At 46.6% G+C, this 12525-nt stretch overlaps 1 protein-coding gene and 1 long non-coding RNA gene across 2 annotated transcripts in view; one reads left to right on the plus strand and one right to left on the minus strand.

Annotated features, from left to right (window-relative positions):
* Positions 1-11964, minus strand: part of HDGFL3 (HDGF like 3) — a 37739-nt gene extending 25775 nt beyond the window's left edge. Inside the window, exon 1 of the mRNA XM_035336300.1 lies at positions 11796-11964. Within this exon, the coding sequence (XP_035192191.1) occupies positions 11796-11879 (84 nt within the window). The 5' untranslated portion in view covers positions 11880-11964. The remainder of the gene's footprint in view (positions 1-11795) is intronic.
* Positions 11277-12525, plus strand: part of LOC118172403 — a 42220-nt gene continuing 40971 nt past the window's right edge. Inside the window, exon 1 of the long non-coding RNA XR_004753682.1 lies at positions 11277-11477. This is a non-coding gene — a long non-coding RNA (uncharacterized LOC118172403). The remainder of the gene's footprint in view (positions 11478-12525) is intronic.

Raw genomic sequence — 12525 nt, forward strand, 5'->3', positions numbered from 1 at the left:
TTAGCTCACGCTGCTCATGCTTTTAATCCTGAAGATCCCCAGCTCAATCTCACAGGCACCGCGCATGATGGCAGCCCTTTTCAATAAAATCTGTCATGCAGACAGCAAACTTTTGGCTGTAGAGATGAGTCTGACACCCCTGTTACTACACCAGGTCAAGTGTATTGCTGACTTTTGACAAAGAAGTAAACTAACATCTTCATCTACCAGCAAATGTTTCAAAAAAGTAGAAGCTTCTTGTTAAAAAATTGCTCCCCTTGTTCCCACATCTACTGAAGAAGCTGGCGTTCTTCTTAACATATTGCCACTAAAATCTTTATTATTATGGGCTTCTAAAAGCTTAACAGCTAGGAGCTGATCCTGGAAGCGTAGCTGGGCACGCAGTTGGCACCATAAACAAAGTCTTTGCCTTTGTGTGATCAGACCCCATCCAGCACAATAGCACAGCCATTATACACACAGGTGAATCCACTCGTTCGTAAGGCAGGAGACGGCACAAAGCATCTTGCAGAAGACAAGGAGAAAGCACTCACAGCGTTTTAATGCTGAAGAGCCCTGTCTGACAACTGCGTCCTCTCTAATCTGCGTTCATCTTTTAACATGGAATCCTTGCCATTTTACCAGAAGCACCAATTCAAAAAAACCTGCTCAGAAAACTGACCTGCTCCCTTAACAGCAATGAAAAGCTCCGAAGCAGCGTCTCTCAAACACAGAGAACACAAAATATTAACAGACGGGACAGGCTTATTACGGCTGATAAATCATCGCAAACATGAAAATTCTAGCCACGAGGCTTAATAACTTTATGCTACCTTCTTCTAAAGGCTGTGATACAAATACTGGCTGTGACAAAGAGAAATAAAGTTTGCAGAAGAGGAAGATTTTGAAAAATAACTCCTGATAAAAAGCAGCAAAAGGGAGTACCTGAAAACGTGAACATGTGTGAGTCACCTGATCCAGACACCATACGAAAAGAATTATCTGTTGAATTTGCTGCACCGCTAATATCTTTCAAAAGCCCTGGTATTTGGAGAGGCACTGCAGTATGGAATGTCATCTTTTATTTTTTAACTCTTTTAAGATGAACGCCTGCCTTCTCCCTCAGGCTATGGTCCTACTTTGTGTTTCTACAGGCAGGGCACCACATATGTAAGCGGTTTTACTGAAATCAAGGAATCTTTATGCAGCTGAGCTTGTTCGCTTGCTCTGGGACACGGTCTTTAGAGAGCAAACTGATGGGAAAGGCATCATCTTCCTTCTGCTCTGCTGCAACAGACAGGGCAGTAAGCCTCCAGCCCTGCAGCTGGATCTGCTCGGGCACAAACAACTCGGGATGCCCAGCAGGAGCCTGCTGATGGGTACGGGGACACAGTGCTACCGGTACGGTGCTAACATCCCAGCGACCTCCATCTCGCAAACACTTCCACAAGAATGGAATAACCCTGAATGAGCACTCCTCACTGCATCCCAGATAACTGCTTCAATAAATCCTTGCAGAAATACAAATGTATGTTGGCTCAGATGGCAAGAAGGATATCTGGGCTGAAACCCAACGAGCAAGTGATTAGTTTAAGCAAACGATGACAAAAGACACCACCACAGCATGGCACAGTGCCTGGCATGTGACACCTTGCTTGGGTTGTATTCCTTGTCCAGATCTGCCTCACCTAATGCCTGCCGTGCTCTGGAAGAGGCATCGCAGGACAACACGCTGGGAGCCTCTGCAAGCACTGAGACCAAGGTACTCTCCCGTGCTCCTGCGTGTGTGTGGATAAACATGCAGTCACTCCGCTGAGACCAGCAACGGCAGAACGGATATGACAAATGACTCACAGAGCCCTAGGTCTGTGAGAAATACGAGCTGCAAGTAACCCAAAATTTAGTTTGCAAAAGGAAAAAGCTAACACATCTGGGAAAAAAGGATTGGCAACGTAAGAGAGAGAAAGCTGGAAGCAGCAATACTACAGGAAGCCAACGGTGGACCACAAGGTGCACTCCAACAGCCAACGTGCTGCAAAGGTCGAGGCAATATGCAGAAATCCCCACATGCAAACACACATCCTGCCCGGGAGCTGGCAGACAGCCCTCACGTGGTGCGACCGCACCCAGGAAAACCGCTCGGCCCCATGCAGGACCGCCGCGAGGGCTGCTCACCAGTTGCAGGAAGCTCATGAAAACGCACACACGTTTACGTCAACCAATCATCGGGGCTGGAGGGCTTGATTTACATACAGTGATTAATAATAAATGGTCTCCCAAGGAAGAAAGGCCACGCATGGGCTGTGTCGCCTCTGCTGGGAGGTGCAAAGCCCACCCCTCTGCGCCTGCTGGTTGGGGACCCCTCATGCGTTGCCCTCGGGTGGCCTCTGCACCAACAGTGGGACCCAAAGGCAGAAACCTCGAGAAGGGGCACAGAGCTCTGCCTTCTGGCACCATCTTATGCTGCTCTGTCAGGATGGCGAACCTGTGACACACACTAATTTAAATGCCACTTGATCAGGGCTTTCTTCCTTTCCTCCCCACGGAAGACACTGATATGTGCCATAGGAAAGACAAACCTAAGTGCCCAGCGGCAAAAGTTTTCCCAAAGGATAGGTGGAGGAGGAGCTGAAGAACTGCCTCCTGGTTACCGAACAATAGGTTAGGGACTTGGGCCACAGCCAGGGGCTGAAACCTGGATTCCTGATTTGTCTGTTTTTCTCGGGCTGAGGAGACACCAGCTGAGGAAGCCACCCTGTCCTCCAGAATACAGACGGGGTTGGCTCACAGCATCCCTTTCATGGAGGCTTGAACACTGTACTATGTAAGATTCACAGTGCAGAGAGAAAATGGCAAAAAAGAGCTGCCTGAATCCAACGAGTTTCTATGCAGAATACATCAGGGGAAGGACCGTAACCCCACAATTGTTCTTTGCAACCATAGCATTTGCTCCTCCACTTGCACTTTCCTGCTTCTCCCACCTAGACTGCATCTCCAGTCTATATGCTACGTATCTCTGTAAGGTCACTCCCTAAATTATTATCAAGTTTCAATATATACTTTATTTATACATTTTATAATCCAACTGGATATGGATTGATTCCCAGAAATGGTTTGCATTACTGTGCAATTGTGTCTTGAGCTCTCCCAGACTTAGAGTTTCTTCTACTCACTGCCTCTGCGTGGGTTTACTTCCGCTACACGTGGCTTCACAGGTAGGTGCTTTCCAAGCCTGACAAGTACAAAATTATTGACTCCTAAGACTTACACGCTGTTTTCTAGCTGACATCAGTGACAGCAGTGATCCTGCAAGGTCCCTACACAGTCTGGAATCTTTTCCCTCCTCCCTAGCCCTACTTACTCTGCTGGATGTAGGATGCTTTGTTAACCGATCGTCTTAAAGAAATTCTTTGGCGTATGACATTCCTTGCTCTGTTTTTCCTCTTTTGTTACATGATGCCTTCTATTCAAACAGCCAAACTAGAGCTGGCAAACGGCCTCTCTAGGTTTTTTACACTTTGCTGCAAGGCAAAATAAACAGTTGTTTCCAGTTTGCATTTTCAGGGCTACAGATGTATGCTAATTATCCTTTCAGTCTGCTGATGGAAAACTGAAAGAGATTTAAACATACTTTTCTAAGGCAGATACCAAACTCTCTGGACACCTGTCCCTTCTAACTTTGGGCTTTGTGCTACTCAGAGCACAGTACAATCTTTCCTCCTTTTATATTGACTCTAAAGGCACTTTCAGGCTTCAGCAGGGGTTTACAAAAGGCCAGGAGATGTGGACTAAACCTCGCTGAAATTCAAGAACTTTATGTGTCTTTTCAGAGCAGCAGTGATGTGGAAGGTACTATTTGGATTGACCTGGGACCATTTGAAGGATGGGGAACTTCAGGGCAACAGGAACAATATCATAACATGGGCAGTTCATTCTTTTGTTATGATGCTGTAGTATTTAATCAACTATCTTACCTTCCTTTTGTTTTCTGGAACAATAAAATAAAATGAAATAAAGTGAAATTGCCCGGTCTTATATACTCTTTAGGTAAAAAAATATACTATCAAGACTCTCTTGTCAAACAGTCCAAGCAGAAGAATGAAGAACTGGAAATGAAACTGCCATTTATTTCCAATTTCTGTATCAGGTTTAGAATTGGCTGTTACACAAAAGAACGAAACAATCTCAGAAGTGCAAAGCCAGTAATGCAGGGACCTTCCCCTGAGGAGGAAGCAAGGATCCATTTCCTTCTTTAAGTTTTAAAAGCTTTACTTCATGATACTCACTTGTCTGCCAAATATTTTTTGGAATCTGTTAAATAACTGTTTATTCTAGTTGTTCCTACTGTGCTTCAGCCAAACTACCGGGCCCTTCTCTGCTGATGCTGCCTCTACTGGAGTCCAGAGTCAAGTGGTGTGCTGCCACAGCAACGTGTTACTCCTATGTTTTAAGCATCCCTCGTGAACATCCTGGTGTGTCCACATACGCACAGAACAGCTACGTGCAGGCACACACGTACACGGATACCCGTGGTATCTAGAGGTACGAGACACAGATGACACAGGGGCAGACCTGAAAAGCACGAAGGTATCTAAAGATAGAGCAAAGCACTGACATTCAGCTAACTCCTGACACCTTTAGAAAGCTGGCTCCACATCCTCTTCCTGCCTGCTCCACACAGGCTACTTTCCAGTGTTTGTTGCTATATTTATCACTTGAATTACAGTATTACTGAGAGGCCTCAGGCAGACTCCTTCTCCTTATGCCTCTCAAGCATACAGTGGGGAAGGTCTTTACTGCTCAAAGAACACCATTGCAAACAGTTAAAATGTGAAAGATCTCTACATTGTCATCACTTTTCCAGCATTATCAGGAAATCATTTCATCTATCCTCAAATGACAATTGCATATACTTACTGACAGCAATCACTTGCTTGTAACATTTTTATTACCCTACATGTAGGAAAACTATCCTCAATTCAATATTAGGATGGAGAAATCAGAAAATGAAGAGTTAAGACTGAAAATTCAGCCTTTGTTTTGCTGCCTCTGCTTCACTCCAGCTGGGTCTCCTAACAGGTTCTTTAACACAATAACAAACAGAAGAGATCTGTCAATTAATACATGTAATGGAAACTAACAGTAAGAACATGCAGATTGACTTGACAGGCTACAGATTTGACTGAAAGGGGCACCTTCCCTTCAGACACAGCGTGCATCTATCCAGTGATTTCCATGAGGTTACTTGATGAGATCTATTCGGTAGCTTTGGAATGGCAAGGGAAAACATCTAACACAAAGCCTGCACGGAGCGGGTAGGAAAATCTTTACGTGCTTACTGCCTCAAAACTACTGAGTCAACTGCCTTCCTTCTGGGCTAGCTTCATTTGGGCTTGTAAAACATGATGCTGCCGGAGAAAATATATTCCTCTATTGTCATTTACACAAAAAGACCAGACTTGCACATTTGGGGACAGTTATTTAAACTAATTAAAAAAGAGAGATTTAAAGAACTGATTTTAAAGAAGTTTCCCCAAATATTCCTGTCCGTGGTAACATCAAACATAGAACACCTTGGCCCCAAAATGGTCCGTTTGCCAAGCAAGAGCAACTGGAAAGGTTTTAGTATAAGTTATGATTCAATTTTATGTATAAAAACTCCTCCATTTTAAGCTACAAACCTCAGATGAAATCTGTTTTCAAGTCACACTTACAGCAGAACACAAGAGCATGGATAAAGAACATCAGCTGCTGAGGTTCCTCACCTTCCAAACAATAGGAGAATTCACACTTCGCTCCTTGTTATTTTTGTTTTAGGAAATGAAGGAAACAGTACTCAATGAGCTGGTGAAGTCACTGAAAAGGCACTCACACCTTCTCTAAATATGACCAGATATTTGCAAATAAAAGTTTAAGCTCAAGTTATCTAAGCAACATGTTTCAACATGATGCAGAAGGCTTAGAAAGCAAAAAGTAATTCCATAAAGAACTCCCAGCCTTAAATGTCTCTTTTCAGATGCACCTCCACAGAATTCATGGGAGTGCTGCGTGAAGCAGCCAACAACCTCAGAATTAGTTCCTTGGTTATGACAGACCTTTGCAGTGATCAGCACATCATGTCTCATCTCAGAGACCTGCCTGAAAAATTGCTTGCAGATCTCTAAGGAGTGATGTATGAGTGAGGTACATAATTAAAGAGGGAGAGAGCAGGAAGAAGCTCAGAATTGGTAAAGGAGAAGTCACAGGAGACTCATATTTAGTAACACAGCAAAAGTGATGTCATAAAACAGAGCAACCAAAAGGGGAAAAAGGAGAAAAGCACATGGTGAAGGACTGGACAGGTCCCAAATGGCCACGGAGAAAAACTCAAAAGATTGCAGACTGGGTTTTGGCAGAAAAACACAGAGAAAGATCTGTTGTCTATTTCTGATGGACCCTTTGAAGTTTTCTGGATCTAATCTGATTTTTGTCTGTCATTCTTTGCCAAAAAAGATAAACCCTGCCAGGGAAAACCTACCTTCCCTTATCCTTATACTAATAAGAAAACAAATGGTCTGTTTTAAATATCAAACACTTAAAATGTAGAGTAGAGTCTTTCTTCTATGATGTGTTTGAGAGTTTAATATTTCCAATCTGCCGTACTTGCAATTACAACTGACCAAAGTTGTTCCTGGTTCTCAGAGCACGGGCCTTGGTCCTACGCTGAGAGCTTCACCACAATCAACCCACAAAGCTTCACCCACCTCATTGACCTGGAGAACAAAGGTTTATTTACTAAAATGCCTGTGTGTAAGTGTCTAAAATACATTTTTACAAATTTTCTACTGATACTAGAAGTCTTCTGGAATTCTGTCACTCTGTAGCAATAATTACTTTTAATATTCTTTAATACTGCACTGAACTGTAACACTATAGTATTATTAGCCTTATCTTTTTATGCTTTAGTCTACCAAAGTCTGTAAGCATGAGCTTAGTTTTAAGCCCTTCCCTTGGATTACTTTAGCTCTTATTTTAAGGTACCTAACTTTCACGTCTTGCTGTAGGGGGGTGGCACAGTCAAACAATACTGAAGACTCACTCAGCTAAAACTTATCATGCAATCATCCTTACATTTATGATGCTGAGCCTGCTGCAGACATTAGCTCCCGTTAAAATGGCAGCATTTACTATGTATCACTACAAGCAATAAACTCAAAATTTCAAACCCATTTAAAACTCCAATATATTAAAGTGCCTCAAATGCCACTCTGTCATCGCTACCGGCAGATGCTTTATAATAGCGATGTTCACACACAGGGATTGTCAGGTACATAGCAAATCTGCAGTTCAGGTAGGTGTTACTTCAAAGTAGAAATAAGGGCACTGGACAAGAGGAACACAAGAGCAGGAGTCCGGAAAACAGGAAATTTATATTCACAAGGCAGTAAATGCACCTTCAAAGTAGCTGGTGTGACCTGTCTGTCCCTTTAAAGGATGTGTTCTCCTCCCAGCAAATGCTCTACCGGGCTTTAGACATCCATGTGTTTTCCATTAAAATACACTGCTTTACCTGTTCAGATCTGTTTTGTATTGTCCCAAATCAACTTAAACATCCCCACACTAACTATTTGAGTTTACCCAAACCTAGTTTTGTCTCCCCGTCTGCATGATCGTAGATTTCTGTTCAACGATGGCATCAACCATTTACCTGGGCATACTCTTATTTTATTGAGGTCATTCCAGATTTTTTCGTCCTCTCTCTACAGTTGCATTAACAGCTTCCTTCCTATTTTTAAATCAGTAGCTAATTTCAGCAACTAAGTGCTTATTGTTTTTTCAGGGTCGCTCATAAAACAAACGCCATTATTGATCCTTTTGAATCCACCACCAGTCTTCCCCTTTTATCTCATCTGAGTGACCATTCAAGGGGCAGTTTCTCAATAAACCAGGACATCTATCCTAGATTAGCTGGGTATCTGAAGAAAGGGATCTTTCTGTCCATGTGTGCCAATACAACTCCTATCGCAGTAGTAGCCAAGCAACTCCTAAGTGTTAGTGCTTTTGTTTCCACAACACCTTTTTAAAGGGAAAAGTGCTGTTACCTGTCCTTTAAAAACAGGGCACTAAGACACAGAGGGACTTAGTGCTTCAAAGGCAAAGACCATTCACGAGATGTACAATGAATTGGATCTTTTTTTTCCTATACCTTTACCATAGCAGCCTTCCTTCTATTTCTGCATGCATTCTGGATACACAATTGCTTATCCGTTGGACTAGAGCAACTGATGACCTGGCCAGTTGGCATTTATTCCACATTTTTGATCAGTTGCACATAAAAAAAACCCAACTTGTTAAAGTAAACTGCTGCCAGTATTTCATCTGTTCTTACTATTAAGCTCCAATTCTTGGGGCCTAAACTCTAAACCTACTCGCTGTCCTCCAGTTAAGCTAAAGGAAATTTTGGCTTTGCCCCAGAAAACACAATACCAAAATGCAAAGCAGCCCTCCCAGGTGGTGAGACCCAAGTGACATCTTTCATGTACCAAGTATCTAAAAGCATCTTTTGAAGACAGTGCATTTATTCACCAATTCTACTTTATCACGGTATGTAAAGATAACATTTACTGGCAATTACCATTTTGGCTAAGTGTGGCAAATTCGATCCTTTTCAAATTAATGCAAGACTGACTCATAAAGAAACCTGAAATGCAGTTTGACTGCCATAACGCACCATCAATTATTAGATAAAATTTTTCACCGGTCCCTCTGTGTATCAATCATTGCTATCTGGCCACTTCCTTTAAGGTTTCTCTCTCTTCTCCCACAGTGATGAAAACCAGCCTGGTTCTTAATGATCATTAGACCAACCCAACTCCAGAGAGAAGCTAATGGACTAGGACTAGAGACTGATCTAGGACAGATCCTCTGCTGGATATAGGTGCAGTGTTGTGCCGCGTTGGCCAGCTGGGCCCACGAGCATTGTACCTACTGAAAGACAAGAGTAACTGAGGCAGATCTGCACAGGCAGCTGTGCTGCTTCTGGGATCTGAGCGAGGTTTTCTGTATGACAGTACCCGCGCACACGGAAACATGCGGTTGAATCAGAGCCAAGCCAGTAATGCTTGTGCACTTCATTACAGGGTAGGCAGTCCTGCCCAGCTTTAACACTTCTCAGCTTTATTAAACACAGTTTAAGAAGCCTGTCCCTGCACAGCAAATTCCTGCCAAAGGTCCCAGACATGCAAAGCGCCATGTGGTAGGACAATAACGTTGCTATTTAAATGTATTGTTAGTTGTATTATTAAGCTAGTATATTAGCATGAAACATGTCAACTCTCACATGAGGATACAAAGACCAAACGTGCTAATTGCATAATGAATGAAGAAGTAGGTAGCTAACACTCAAGGATTTGGAAACAAGCTAATCCCCTGGATAAAAGGCATTCAATTAATCAGAATATCAGACTTGACTCAACTCAAATAATTCTTTTCTCCTCATAGGTATATCATAATGTTTTCTGGGAAACAAAATCAGTGTCCTCACCAGGTTTGTCCTTCACTTAAGGAAGTGTGCATCAGGCAAAACCTGGCAACAAAGACAAGGTGAAGTCCTAGTAAAGACGGTATGAAGAGTATTTCTCACAAGTAAGGCAGCTCCAGGCAGACACCAGCCTGATCTAACACGAAGTTGTATGTAACTGCTTCACATGCTGCAGGAGCACATTGGAATTGTACCTGTTGACGTTCAGGTGAACTAAAACCCGGCACCAATACCCCCCCAGCCTGCCTGCTCGATTCCTGCCTGATGGTTGACTCTGGGCTCTCAACAGTTTCTACCTTGGCTTGCTAAATCATGTTAAAACTAGTGACTGCTTTGTCTTCACTTGAACTTTACATCCTGTTAGTCTGCACAAAGGAAGTAAGTTCTGTTAATAGCACACCTATTTTTCCCTAATGAAGATGTACTCTCTTGGAGATTATTGTCATTCACATACCTATTCAGACACCTAGTCAAAGGCTATGACCAGCTGCATAGCATACAGTGAGTGAATTTTTTTAAAAGGAAAAAAAAAGTCTTTAAAACAAAAGGGCCTGTTATGCTTCTAGGTAAACAAACAGGAGTTTTTCAGAGGCTCAAAAAGGAAAGAGATTATCATGCTTCCATGTGGTTGTGGTCTCAACTGTTCCCATTAAAATTTTCACAGTAAATTAAACCATAACAGAGGTAAGAAAGAAGTCAATTTCCAGTGGATCATGATATTCTGCTGACATAAATTGCCATTTTTAGGTAGTATATCCAGCAACCCGGATAATGATAGAATAACAAAACCACAACCCAGTGTTGATTAAGTTTGTCTTTTTGCATGCTAATTTTAGTCTGCTCTGCCAAAATAATTGAATTCATCACCTTATTTACATGCTTCTAGATATTTAGCACCCTCTCACTATTTCTTTACCAACCTTTGCTTAAGCCTGTGGTGTTGGCCTTCACTCCTTGTAGAGTATCTGCTGTTCAACACCACTGCTGGTGCTTCCTCAGCTACGCTCAGAGAGCCTTTCCATTCGCTGCCCACCACTTACACTCATCTTCTCCCAGGGCTCTCTCCTGAAGGGTAATGCTAGATGTCTATCTTGATCCTGCCCTTCTCTGTTTTCGTACACATTGCACACAACACTCCATTACCTTCATGCTCTTACAGGTTAGAAACACCAGCAACTTTCCTTGACTAGGAAATGAAGGCATCACGTGCCATGGAATTGTCCCACAAAGGTTGGAGAAGACAACAAATAGACTCCCACTGTTTGATGCCTGCTAATGAGTTCACACAACGCATGTTACGCAATGAGTTTACACAATAGTGACCAAAAAGGAGGGAAGGGACAGGCCCTGTAAGCGTGCCATGGTACCAGACCCCCCTGGAGAAAGCTCTGCTCCGCATTATTAAGGCTGCATCAAATGCGGATGTTTAAATACAATGGGGTGCTTATGTGACTGCCAAATGCCCGCGATGCTCTTCCACCTCAGTTACATCACAGCGGCGTAAAATAAAAGATGACAAAGGGCTACGAGACAAACTCAGCGAGGTGCGAGACAGCACCACGCCAGTGGCAGAGCTGGCGGCCCAGCGCCCAAACCCCTGCGTGCGGCGGGGCAGCCAGGGGGGGCCGCAGGGTGCAACGCCCACCGTGGGCACACCAGGCCGCCCGCCTCACCCACCTGCCCGCAGCAGGCCGTGCCTCCCGAGCCCACCGGCACCCCACAGGGCACCGCCACCCTGGCTGCAGGCCTCGGCCTCTTCCCCTCGCGTGTCCCCAGGACCCCAACCCAGGCCGGGCCCGAGGCCTCGTCCCCGTCCCCGGACAAGGCCGGAGCCGGGCCCGGGGCGGCGGCGGGGGCCCCCCAGCCCCACAGGGGATCCGGGGGGCCGGGGCGAGGGAGGGCGTATAATAAACAGCATCGCTGTCACGCAGGCAGGGCTGCCGGCTCCCAAAGCCTCCTCCCCGCGATAACAATCCAGGTACAGCCCGCGCTCGCCCCCCTCCCTCCCTCCTTCCCTCTCTCTCTCCCTCCTCCTCCTCCTCCCTCCTCCTCCTCCTCCTCCTCCTCCCGGGGGGCCGGGGGAGAAATCTGCAGATCAAAGAAAAGATGCACAATAATAGCGGGGTGGGCTCGCACCGCGGCCCCCCGCCCGGCGGGGGCCGGGGCCGGGGCCTCCGGCGGAGCCTCGCCGCGGCCCGGCCGCTGCCAGCCCCGCGGGAGGGCGAGGGGGGCGGCGGCTGCAGGCCGGGGGGGGACCGGGGGGGTCGGTGCCGGGCTCCCCCGCCGCGGTACTCACCCGGGCCGGCCAGTGCGGGTACCCCTTCATTTTGGCGAACACCAGGTCTCCAGCCTTGTATTCTCGGGGCCGCGGACGAGCCATCGGGAGCCGCCACCCGACCCCCTGATAGTGGGGGCACCTCCCGCGCGTGCCCCCCCCCCTCCCTCCCTCCCTCCCTCCCGCACCCCCGCCCCGCACACGCCGCCCGGGGGCAGCCGGGCGAAGCCCCCGCGGGGTGCGATGCGCCCGGGCACGGGGCCGGGCCGCGGGCAATCCCCGATCCCTCTCCTCCTCCTCCACCTCCTCCTCCTCCTCCTCCGGCGGCGGCGGCGGGAGGAGATGGGGTGTGTGTGTGTGTGTGTGTGTGTGTGAGTGTGTGTGAGTGTGAGCGTGAGTGTGTACGCGGGGGAGGAGGGGGAGGCCTTGGACACAACCCCAGCAGCCCCCGCTAGCAGGGAGCCGGCTGGCGGCGGGGCTCCTGGCCGGGCGGGGGCGGCCGGGGAGCCCTCACCCCGCGGCGGCGCTGCCCGCGGCCCCCCCGTGCGGAGCCGCCTTACGCCGCCCGCTCCATCCCCGCCGCAGCCGCCGCGGCCCCGGGAAGATGGAGCCGTCTCCTCCGAATTACTCCTCGGGCAGCGACCGAAAACAGGATCTTCTTATCCCCTCCCGCCTCCCCCCCGCGCTTTCCCTTCCTGTTATTTTCTAGGTACACAGATCGGTTTCTATGAAAAGAGGAGAGCAGAGAGCG

Source organism: Oxyura jamaicensis, chromosome 10 (genome assembly GCF_011077185.1).
Source record: "Oxyura jamaicensis isolate SHBP4307 breed ruddy duck chromosome 10, BPBGC_Ojam_1.0, whole genome shotgun sequence".
NCBI lineage: Eukaryota > Metazoa > Chordata > Aves > Anseriformes > Anatidae > Oxyura > Oxyura jamaicensis.